This window comes from Corvus brachyrhynchos, unplaced genomic scaffold, assembly GCF_000691975.1.
Source record: "Corvus brachyrhynchos isolate BGI_N302 unplaced genomic scaffold, ASM69197v1 scaffold3, whole genome shotgun sequence".
Taxonomy (NCBI): Eukaryota; Metazoa; Chordata; class Aves; order Passeriformes; family Corvidae; genus Corvus; species Corvus brachyrhynchos.
Genome location: NW_008237619.1, coordinates 3,708,724 through 3,721,103, shown reverse-complemented (window position 1 = coordinate 3,721,103; position 12,380 = coordinate 3,708,724). Strand labels below are relative to the sequence as shown.

Sequence of the window (12,380 nt, the reverse complement as noted above, 5' to 3'; positions counted from 1 at the left end):
GCTTGGCCAGTGCTTGTGCTGTTCTGGCTTCATGCTTCAGAGCTGTCAGGCTGGCACTTTTCACCACTAAATACAGCTCTAAATTAAAGACAAATGAAAATAGAAATTTTACTTCAGAGCTTGATCGTGTTGTTTTGTTCAATCCTTTTATTTGTTCAGTTGCCAAGGAAGAGCCCCCTCCCTTGGTGGGAGCATCCATCGACTTATAAACCTGTGCATTATGAGAGCATCTTTGTGTATATTTATGTATGAGATCATTACAGTTGCTGTTTTAAAGATACTCATCTCTGTAGTACATAAAACCTTTGGCAGTAAAATTGTAAATCCATGCAATGGGGTGTTAAGCACACAAATCCAATTAAATCCTTCAAACAGCTTTGAAAGCCTTCCCAGAGGGTACAGAAATGGTTATTTGTGATTCTCTTGAACTGCCTTTTATGGCAGCTTGCTGAGAGTGTCTGTGACAAGTAGTCTTCTGGGGCTTTAGTGGTGCAAGTGGTAGATTTTTTAAACAAGCAACTTAAGACTTGGTTTTACTCTTTTAACAGATCCTACACAAATGGGAGGCCTGAGTATGCTGCTTCTAGCTGGGGAACATGCACTTACTGCACAAGAGGTAAGGAGCTCTCTTCTCTCCCTTAAACACAAGCTGTCAGTTTAAAAGGCTTTTAAGAGTAATATTTGACCAGTGGGGAAGGAAGGTTAGGACGCATCTTCAGGTAACCTCAGCTGGGAATGAAGTGTGTCTTGTATCCCAACTGTGAATGTAGAGGTTGGGCACAGTTCAGTATTAACTCTGCTGATACTTGATCACACCAGTCAAGCCTGCCCCATGAAGAGACATTGTCAGAGGTAGAAGGGTTGAAATACAGTGACTGTGTTAACAAACAGGTGGTTTGCAAGCTTTTTTGGGCAAGGATTTTATATGCTTGTGCAATGCCTCACATAACTGTGGCCTTGGCACTAACAGATAAATAAATAATTTCCTACAAAGTCAGCATCACTGTATATGCATTCTGAAACCATGCAAGTGCTAACCGGTAATTGAAGTATTGCAGTCTACTCCTGTTCACTAAACCCTTAAGTCTGAAAAGAAGTTTGTAGTTCAGTTGCCATCACAAACATATTTCACATTTTTACAAAGGAGTCTAGTAAGTGTTTGTGCATATCTCCAGTAGTGCAGAGATCTCTGGTCTTTCTTCAGATTGATTATTAATATCATCTGTTTTATAGGCAAGCTTTGAAAATTGTTCTAAAGGTGGCTTCTTTGTTGAGTATAATAAATAGTCACTGCCATAAATCTCTAGCTCTAGGAGAAAGCTCTCTTCTTGTTGTTGTTATTGGAAAGAAAAGCAATAATTAATCTATATGTGTAGTGCATTTGAGATGCATTGTTCCTGTAATGCCTAGACTCTTCAATGCTGTGCACACCAGTTTCAGCCATGGAAGTTTTTGTGGTGTGTGGGTACTGGCCTTCTGTGCTGCAGCATGAAAATAAGAAACACTAATGCAAAGTGGACAGAAAAGTGAAAAGAAATACATTATTTTGTGCTAAAATTTTACTGTCCTATATTTCTCAAACTTGTAATCTCTCAGCTTGGAGCATAGAAGCTGCTTTTATATGCTGTTACATTTAAGTTGTGAGGGAAGGTATATTGTAGTCACTGATACTACATTTCTTTAAAAAAGATCTTTGCTATGACCTTGAGAGCTGAGGTGTCTTGATTTTACAAATGCCTCAAGTAGTATGATTTCAGATGGCAGTGTAGGAATTATAAATCTGCATGTAGGTTGAGACACATCAAAAAGCAGGTTGTGTCATTGTTTTAGTACATGGAAGTTCTTTGAATCAAAACTTTCTAATTTTGAGCAGAAGACATGCTTCCCATGTGCCTACATAATCCCCATTTTTTCTGATAGAAGTGTGCGATATGACCTGTGATCAAATATTCACTCTATGTATAAACTACACTCTACTCTTCTGGGCCTGTACTCTTCTTTTGAAACCTGACCCTCCACATCAAAGAAGCAAGCTGTGTAATCTGCTTTCCCCATAAATGCAGAGCAAAATAATTGTCATGAATACAGCCCAGACAAAACTAGTTGGGGGATTTTTTGGCTGTTGTTAAAATCATGACGGGCCATAACTTAGCCCATACTTACTAGTGAGTTACCATATTTTAATTGTCCTGCCCTATCTGACAAGTGGTTAAGGGACAGAGCACTTTTCCAGGAAACTGCACATCTCTGATTATTTTTGAGGGTCTCCTTTGTAAAATACCTCTTCCAGATCCATCAGGGTGATTGGTATTCTTAAAGGGACCCAAATGAACAAAGTTCAGTGCTCCTCATCACATGTTAGCAGGAGTTACTCTCCAGCTGTGTGTCCAGGTGCTGGGAGACTTTCTCACTTTCTTTTGTGTAGCAGCCCTAGTGTGTCTTTCATTTTTTCTTTATTTTCTTATGTTTCAGTGGTGAATAGATACAGGACAAATATTTCTTAGGCATGTGTTTCCCAAATGCAGTAATGATCCTAAACGTATTTAGAGTAGAATAACTGGGCAGCTCTTCTGTCTTTCCACCCTTGGGCACAGGAGATGTAAGATAGTCATCTTTGCATGCTTTTAGGAGAATTTATGGTTGGATTTCGATGCTTATGGTCTCACATTTAAATCAAGATCTGGGAGGTTAGAACATGCTAGGAGGTAGTATGACAGGCTCAGAAAACAGCTCGAGAATTCATTGTAGAGTTAGGAAGCTGCATTCCTCTTCAGTGGAGAGGAGTCGGTTGTGTTGCATTAGAGTTGGTATCCTCTTGGGGAGAGAATTACGGTGTACTAACGTGACTGCTGAGGTATGGTTAGTGAAGAGGTTCAGAAATTGGCTTTATTGTGGAGAATGTATGTATTGTTTTTATATGCATATAAGTATATAAATACGTGTTGTACATCTGAAGCCTTGGCATTTCTATTTAAAAAAAAAGGACAGACTGTCATTTTTTAAGGAATGCTCTAAATTATATCACGTAGTCTGCATTATCATTAAAGTGTGTGAATACACTTAAAATGCATGTACACATACGTGGTTCTTAAACTGGGGGTCTGCCAGACACAGCATGTCCGTCAGCATGCAGATTGACTGCTGTGCATATGTATGATTATGCAGGCTTGGGTGGCCTTGTAAGCATAGGTTTTATATAGCCTGACAATCTTAAAGTTGTTAGTGGAGGGGAGGGCAGCACTGGCACAGATTTGCTCAGCGCTTGAGAGGATGAAGGCCATTGTACTTAGAAGTCTGCTAATCCCAATGAAACGTATTCAACACCTGCTGATGTTCTGCCAAGTGTATGCTAAAGAAATGGATAGGGGTTTTTCAAGCGAGGTGTTTAATCTTCAAGTTGTCAGAAGCCCAGATGTCAGGTAACCAAGCGACCTGCCAGCAGGAGGGATGGGAAGAGGCACAACAGTGATATTTACGGAATTGTTTTGAGACTTCAGTTGCAATCTTCTTATGTTGCCAGTATGTTTCTATTTTTGCAAATGTTTGCAATAGACTAGAGAGTTTCTTTTCTGATAACAGAATTCAGTGTTGGGAGGTGACTGATTTCTAGACAGCAGCTGGAGTTACTAAGCAGATTGTCAGGAGAAGCTACAGACCTTACAGGTAGTCAACAAAAGTCTTGGCTGTGCAATTCCCCCTGCATTTTGGATGCTTTCATCAGTTACACAAGACAGTGGTGTATGAGCATATTTTATTGAACACCCGAGCAGATATGCCGGACGGATCTGCTCCAGCTGCTGTGGTTGTGGCCAGGCAAAGCCTGGTCCTTGCCACAGGTTGATGGCAGCAAGGCTGAAGCTGGGTGAGCAGCGCTCCTTACTTGCCCGTTTGCCTTGCTGCACATCTCCCTTACTTGTCCGTCAGGCCCTTTCCTTGTCTTACAGCAGCACCTAGTGGACTCTGTGAAGGTTAGTGCCCAGAAATCCCGAAATCCGTAGCGTCATCCAAAGCCTGCCTGTCTAGCAGCACTGATGCCTCGCACTAGTCAGAGTGGGGCTGTCCCAGGGGTTTTCTGCCACCCTTGTTCGGTGTGATTGTTTTAGAGCAGGTAACCCACAGGCAAAGGAAGGCCACAGAGGTATTATCCTTGTGGTTTCCTTCTTTTTGAGAACAAAGTCTTGGCATGTCATACATGGTCTGTGCAAAGTGTGAATCAGAAGTGAAAAATCTCTCAGTGCAGCTTGAGGGAAGATTGGGAGGAGGAAAGAGGAGAAGAAATGGGATGTTGAGGACATTTTATTAGAGCAGGAAATTAGATGTATAAAATGGCACTATCTGTGCATCTGTTCCCCTGCTTTGATCAGGTTCACCTTGGCAAAGGTTAGAAGTCCTGGAGATAATAAGTTTCCCACAGGTCAAGAATGTTTGGGGAGCAGCAGAGTAGAAGACACAAGCTTAAATTAGTGCTCTGTCAAGTAAAGGCAACAGCATTAACTTTTTAAAGAGTAGCAGGAGTTGATAGGAAAAGCATAGTGGTTCCAACCACAAAATCTCCGCTGAGTTACTGAGCCCCAGCAATCTGTCCTCTGCACACAAAACTGTAGAAAACTGGGCTTCACGCCTCCCTCAGCAAGTGGTTCTTGTACCGCCAGGTGTACAAGCTGTGCCCAGCCCCCAGCACATGCCCTCTGAGGCAGCAAGAAGGCTCATCCTGAGTGTCTGACAGTGCTTGTGTTGTGGGGGCTGAGCCGGGATAGCCCCTCTTGGAAGGGCATTGCCACTCCAGCATGGTGCTCTGGGGCTCAGTGGCTCAATGGCTCTGAACTCAGAGCTGCTTTGTGCCTTGCCAGCTCAGGCTTGTGCTGACACAACCATGTGGATGTGGCCCTAGATCGGCGAGGGAGCTGGCAAGCTGCGGTCTCTTTCTGGCAGGTGGGCAGAGTTCAGGTATGCATGGCCCTGATTTGGGGGCAGGGAGCTTCCACATGGCTTCTCTAAGCAAAGCAGTGCCCTTTTCTGTGCTGCATTGGAAATGCTCCACTTACAAACTTCTTCAATAGACACTGCAAACTAAGCTGTATAAGGCAGCTGGTTGAACTGCAGAAAATTTAAGTTAGATGGGAAACCAAGTCCAAATTTTGGTTATTCCTTTAAGAATCCCACCAGTGCTGTGGCCTAAAATAACTGAGTGCTCAGACATGCAAGCAGCAACCTCAGATACTCTTCATTTCTTCAGAGTCCCAGACCTTCAGAGATGGGTCACTCAACAGCAGCAAGATGCTTTTCCCGTACAGTCCAGAATACTGCTGAGACACAGACATCTTAAACAGACTGTGCAGAAACAAGATGAAAGTCAGTAATAAACATTACATCAATGAAAACAGTAGCACAACCTAGGCAAAAAAACGCAAAAGATAGACATTAAAAATACATTCTTTGTGGCCCTTTGGGTTGCTGTACTCCCATGGCCCACTGATAAAACATCCTGCTCAGTGTTTAATAAATACAGGGGAAATACAGATTGCAGGAGTCACTGTTGCTGCTCAGTTTTATGGCAGGGAAGAAACAAGTTTGTGTATGTAAGCAAATTGTCATGTTCCCCTTGGCCTGTGGGTTGCTACACTTGGATTTAGTGTTTCCAGGAGAGCATGGGTAGCAGATTCCTGAAACCAAATGCTGCTGTTGCTATTGCAGTGCTTCAGGATCTCAGACAAACCAGCAGCAGGGCAAGCTGCACATGCTGGAGGCCTGTGTGTGTTGTGGGGCTTTGTGCTTACTAAAAACAGGTGCAGTCAGTAGCTAAATATTAAGTGTGCTTTCACCAATAAAAGCTGTTGATATACTTGTTTAGGTAATGTATAAAAAAAAGCCCCACATTTATTTTTTAATCTTTTAAATAAACTGAAATTTCAAGGGGAAAAAAGTTGTTGGGGAAAAAATTTCCATCCGGTTACTTCTTTGAAAATCTTACAAATCCTCCTTCCTTTTTTTCTGTTTCTTACTAGCCATGTTACATACCTTATTTTATACTAACAGTACCCCAGTTTCCTAGGAGTGACACATGTAAATCTTTTACACTCAAATGTGGCACTTAATGAATGTATCATATTTGATAGAATTCCTTTACAGAATAATGCTTGATTAGCACATTTCTGGCTAATAAGAATACCATGGGTAAGATCTGTGTTAATTCAAATAAGGCTTTTGGTTTTGAACAATCCTTACTTGTATTTTGTTTTCAGGTATAATGACTTTCTTGCACTGCTTCTCAAAAGCACCCCTAAAATGTATGTTTAGGTACATGTTTTGAGAAACTTTAGGTTTGTGCTACCCTTATCTACTCATTTTCATGCTGTTACGATTGGAGATTATGTTTCTAGTAAGTATTCGTGTCAGCAACTGTCTCAAAATTTCTTTTAACCTTCTAAGTAATCTTACTCAGAATGATTGCACAAAATACAGATATAGCAGTGTTGATAGCATCACCAAGACTAGATACTTACATGCATAGTCCAGTATAATCCGTTGAGTATTCTGTTGCATAAAGCTATTCTGACAAGTTCAGAATTATAAAAGGAGAAAAAAAAAACCTGGTATTTTTGTGGTCTGTCTTCTAAGACAGTTTTCAAATGCATTAAAATGGGTACTAAACTGTGTTTTCATCTATAAATATGATTTAATTTTTCCAGGACTCTGAAATATTAGCTTGTCCTTCTTCTCTTAAATGGTTTGTTTTGCTCACTGTTGTTTTTAGCTTGAGAGAACCACCTCTGAGGTCTTACTCTGCACACTCCTTTTTTCAGGTTTCCTCCAGTACTTGCCAGTCTGATGCAGCTAATTCTACAGAAGCCTGTCAGAAGTCGTCATTGTTTCAGTTCGCAGAGGTGAGTTTCTTTAAAAAAGATTTTCTTTCCAAGTGTTTCCTTTTAAGAAGCATCTGATGTCTGGCTGAAAGAAAAATCAAATGTCTTTAACTAAAATTGATACTTTTATTCGTTCCCTCATTTTTGGGTTTATGCTGTTGAATCATTTATCAGTTTGGTCAGACTTGAAGTGCAGGAGAGTGTGTTTAGTACCATGGTGGAAACCCAAGTGCAATAATGGAGCTGTGGTTTAAGCTGTAATTTGGAGATATGTCATTCCTGCACTTAGTTTTAAACTAGAGCCTTATTAACTAAGGTTTTAATGTGTATTTGGATGTTACATTATGTTTCTAATCTGCTGTGGCTGCTTTGTCAAAAATAATTGTAGTTCTTAAATTTCCAAAATTTTCTTCTATAACCACCAAACAGCTCCATGCAACTGTGCTTTAACTTTGCAATGTACAACACTTTTGTCAACATACTCCAGTTATTGCCAGAAGTGCAACTGTGGTGTGTGTTGTTGTTCTTTTCTTTGAAGTATACGGTTTCATCCAAGTCTTAATGGGTTTCATTGATACAAAATGATAAAAATGAGATTGCAAGGAACTCTGGCCCTCTGCAAGCATCACTTGTTTGTTGGTATTGTTCCAACTTCTGAAATACTCATAATAATGACACAGAAATATTTAGTTGTATAGACATTGATTTTACAGGACACTGGGTAATTTTTAAGTAAGTGTATATGGAAAAAAATTTTGTCATAGTGGGGGTTATTTATTACCTGTATTCACACCAGCTGTGAATCTGACTTGTGTGTCTTTAATACCCATTGCCTTGTGCACCCTCATATTCCACCTTAAAACATCATCACTTCTGGAGCAGATACACTGCAATCCTAGCACACAGAAGATGGGACCTTTTTTTCAGTTAGTTTGTTTTAACATCAGTGCACAAGCCCTTGAGTTGCAGCTTAAGATCCGAGTCCTTCAAATGTATTAGAAATAAATTGGAGCACTGATTCTTTATTTCTGATGAAAGTTAATGGCCAGAGTGAAGTAGATAACCTGTAATTAGGCTCTAAAACAGCCTGCTGGCTTTTCTTGTTAGGAAGAGGAAATGCCTGGTGTGCCAGCTATGAAAAGGAATACTTAGAGGCTTCTTAGAATTGGTTAATTCCAGTATCACTTATGACACTTCTGTGGTAATGACTCAACGTCCATCTTCCCGTATTTCTGAGATGCTTCTGTGCGCTTATGCTGTCAGTAGAGCAATGTCTTACATTGTATAGTTCCTCCTGATAATGGTCTGTTTCTTGAATTTCACTGCTGAATCTTTTAAAGTGTAAGACAAATACCAGCTCACCTAATTGTTTCAGTTCATTTTACAGTGCTGAAGGAGGGAAGTACCAGACCCATGTGATAGTAGACAGGAACTGTGTGCTGCCAGATATGCCCTTGCTAAGGGCTTCTGACCTCTGGCTTTTCCTTACCCATTGAAGAAAAATTTCAGTGGGCACCAGGAAACAAGCTCACCAGCACTGCTAAAACATGTGGTTTAGAAGTAGCTTACTGATGATCAGTAATTAGAAATGCAAATTAGCTAGTCTTATTTTTCGAGGATGTTAAACAGCCTGTAGTAAGGGTGCACCTAACCAGCACATGGTAGGTATGTGTGTCAGTGGCAAAATAATTGGTACTTGGAGTGAAGTTTAACATTAATCAGAGGTGTCATTTGCAACAAAACTAATTGACACAAGTTAAACAGTATGAAATGCAGCTACCTTAGTGTCTGGGATAGATCTGGTATCTCAAAATGCCTGCACACATTGTGTTGCTGTCCACACTTACCTTCTGTGCTAAGCAGCAATTTGTGCTCTATCATCACCACCATCCTGCAGTCTCAGGTCTTCCACTGTACTGTGAAATACAATACAGTGTTAAGTATTCGTTGCTAACCCTTCTTTGACGTATCAGCAGGCAAATAAAAGCCATTCAAAAAAAACCTGTTTTGTTGATCCTAGGAAAGATTTTCCTTGTGAAAAGTAATTCAAGATTACCATTTCACAGATCACTTGTTTATCTGTTTCCTGGAAAGCAGATACTGTTTGTTCTAAGGGTGTGTTGGGACTCGTTTGCATACTCTGGGGTACCAGGAGTCTGTTTATGACAGATTATAAATTTAGCATGTTGAAGTGTGATACTGAAACTGAAGAGTTAGGTAATACGAGCATAATTGTTTTCCTGACAGATCTCTTCAAACACATCACAGCCTGGAGTCCTGGGGGCAGTAAAACAAACGGAGGAGTCTGCATTGTTTCAGTTTGCTGAGGTATAATGGCTGAATGTGGTGGGGGGAGGATGGGAGGAAGCAGGGAACCGGTAAGAGTTGTCACTGAATGGCTAAGCACCCTGTCTTATCAGGGATTCCCATCAGGAGATGTGTATCTTCATGACAGCATTGTGTTAGGAAACCCACGGGGTGAACAATCAGTGATTGGATAAGATGTTGGCCAGTTCTACCAGCTGTAGCATATATGAGGTACTGAACTTGTGAACACTATTGAGCCTTCCATACCCAAAGGATCACTGCAGACTGATTATGCAAATGGCCTTTTAATTTATGTCTAGGAAAACAACAATTAAAAGACATTCTGAAATGACACTGTGCACTGCCTGTGGAAGAGGCTGCAGCAGTGCAGAATGCTGAGTGCCCTTGGGGGCAGGAATCATTTGAAGAATCCTTGCAGGTCAAAGGAAGCTTATCACAACAGCTACAAGGATATTTAACAGCATCGTTAGGTGGTGACTTATCAAACCTATCAATTACCCATAAGTATGTAACCTGTCTGCCTTCCTCCACATATTGAAGATTTGGAGTTTATTAAATGCTGCTTTTAAGAATTTCTTCTCCCATGTGATGAATGTGCGTGCCTCTGTGAATTGATTTTCTACACAATATACCTTTCTTGCCCATTTGGGGGAGTCTGATACTGCTTTGCAGAATCAGCTATGCCACAGGTGCATTTTGTGTGTGTCTGAAAAGGCTGGGATTGGAGCTGGTGCTATTGCAGAGAAGCATAATGGGATTAAAAGATACCCTCTTTGTTACTCTGGGTGTTTACAGAGGTTTGGCTACATACCTCACACTTCGTTCTGTTAAATTTTGAGCTAGTTGTCTACTGTGTGTTTTTAGCTTGGCTAGAATGGGCCTTGGTGTTTTCCTTAGGAGGGCCAAGGAAGAAAAATCAATTTACTGATTCTGGTGCCAGAAAATATCTGACTACAAACACCCCTATAAAAGATACAGTAGAGTTAATATCACTAATCATGAAAGTGTTTTTATATGTACCACATTTTTGAAAGTTAGAAGTTAATTTGCAAAGTTCTTTTGAGAAAATAAGTAGAATTGAGCAGGATAAAACTAGGTGCTGGAGCCAAACTTTTAAACCAAGTTAAAATATACAAACTGGGGAACGTTTCTTGTTAATTTTTTTGCAAAGTACTGGAATAATACTGCAAGTGAATCTGCTAACTTAGTGTAAAAAATCTCAGTCATTCTGGATATCTGTAGAGTTGAACAGAGCACGTATTGCATCCTAGTACAACATTCTTAAATTGTCACATAAAACCCAGTTTAGCCATGCTCAGAATTTCACAGAACCTAAAATCACTTCCTCTTCTAGTTGAACAAACAAAATGACAAACCTGAAAATGTCATACGGATGTGACAGTGCATTGAGTTGCTTTCCACTATGCTGAGTGAGCTCATTTGGCACATTGGAGTGCACATATGAATCATCAAATGTTAGGCAGAAGAGGTGCTTAGAAAGTTAATTAGGATTTGCTGAGGACAGTTTTAGAGTCAGGGTTAATCTCCTTTTATTGTAAAAATATTTAAATGTGTGTGCAGTCTGGAGGGGTTGGTTTTGTTCTGGGGCTGGAAATAGGGGACAAATCTAGAAAGGAGGGAAAAAATCCCAAAATTTAAAAATCCCACCTTGCTGGCCATGGTTATTCTTCCTGTGAAACCTTAATGACAGTGATGAACATCATTTGTCTATAACAGTAGAGAAATGGCATTTTTCTGAGCTTACAGCCTGATGATTTAATTTAGGTTGTACAGGGGAAAGTATTGAGCACGTTACAGAACCTCTTTAAGCTTTCTCCTCTGCTATTAAAGCTGCTTGTGCTCTTTCAGCTATAAGGGCTTTCATTTGCACAGGCTGTCTTTGTCAAATTTGGCAAATGTCCTATTCCTTTACTGTGCCACTTGCTGCGTCCTGTCTATATGAACACGTTACTGCATTTAGAGAGCTAAATTATGGCAAGCAATTTGCAGTGGGCTGCTGTCAGCAATGTACAGTGCTACAAAAGAAAAAAGAGAGGGAGAGAAAGTAGTTATTTTACCAGTAGCCAAGTAGACCTGTGAAGAAATGTGAAGTGTGCTCTGGTCTTATGTGCCTGGAGACTTCTGGCAGCCATCCCAGCTCAGTTTTGGTTCTGGCTGGGTGTTCCTCATATGTTGCCTTTCTCTTCACCGCCTTTGCAGCAGGGTGAGTAAGAGTGCCTCTTTGTGAAGACAGCGATCCCATTGAGTAGGTTTGTCATTTAAAACAGACACCTTTACCCCAGGAGTACAAGTGCCCTGTCACTCAGAAGCAGCTAGTTATGTGTAGCGTAGCATGGGATTTTTTTGTCCTTACAGCCTCAGTTAGTCTTTCATTGGGTTGTATATCCCAAGTGCTCTAGTTGTCAATTAAAGCTGCTCAGGATATGGCTAATGAGGCCTGCCCAGTGACTTGCCACAACAGATGATGAAAATCCTGGGAGCAAGACCTCCTTTGGTCCTGTGGGTGCGCAGGCAAGTGCCTTGGAGGTCTTCAAAGATGATGTGATGTCCTCGTAAGAGTTTTTTGAAATTTGGGTTGTTGTCAAGTTACACTTTTGGCTGCTCTGACCTTGCAAGTACTTGGCCGTACTTTTGTCTTTCTCATTTGAACCTTTATGGAAAGGCATTCTGTAGGCTGTGATTTCTGAGCAGTGGGCCATGTTCCTTAGGGCGGTGGCTGTTTGCAGGCTGTCTGCTCACAGGGGCTGGTTGCTGTCCCCTTCCTTGCCATGAGAGGGAAGCAGAGCAGATGGGACCCCTTTGTCTCTTGGTCTTACTGCATGTGTGTTTGGCAAACTTGAACAGATGATGGTGATTGCTTCCTTGAGAGGAAAGAAGAGTGCCTCTTGGATTTACTTACCTAAACTCTTACTCATTATTAAAGAAAAGGCTTCTGGGGTATGGAAGCAAAAGAATTGCTAGTTCAACCATCTTAAAAATAAAACAAATCCAAAACCACCAAACTCTGCTTTCAGCAGCTTTTCTAAATTTTTTTCTCTTGGTGATTTAATTAACAAAAACCCCAAAAACAGTCACGTGTAGTAGGCAACAAGGGGGAATTTTTTTGCTAGTCCAGCATGCTGTTATCATTTAAGGAAAAAAAAAAAAGCATGCCTGAGGATGATTTTG

General features: G+C 40.8%; 1 protein-coding gene across 19 annotated transcripts in view; it reads left to right on the top strand.

Moving 5' to 3' along the window:
• BBX (BBX, HMG-box containing) overlaps positions 1-12,380 on the top strand; it is a 138,196-nt gene that overhangs the window by 88,071 nt on the left and 37,745 nt on the right. For 16 of the 19 annotated variants that reach the window (XM_017731824.1, XM_017731835.1, XM_017731827.1 and 13 more), the window contains 3 exons: positions 549-616; positions 6,804-6,884; positions 9,111-9,191. In XM_017731824.1, the coding sequence (XP_017587313.1) occupies positions 549-616; positions 6,804-6,884; positions 9,111-9,191 (230 nt within the window). The remainder of the gene's footprint in view (positions 1-548; positions 617-6,803; positions 6,885-9,110; positions 9,192-12,380) is intronic. The other 3 variants (XM_017731832.1, XM_017731828.1, XM_017731829.1) reach the window with 1 other exon arrangement.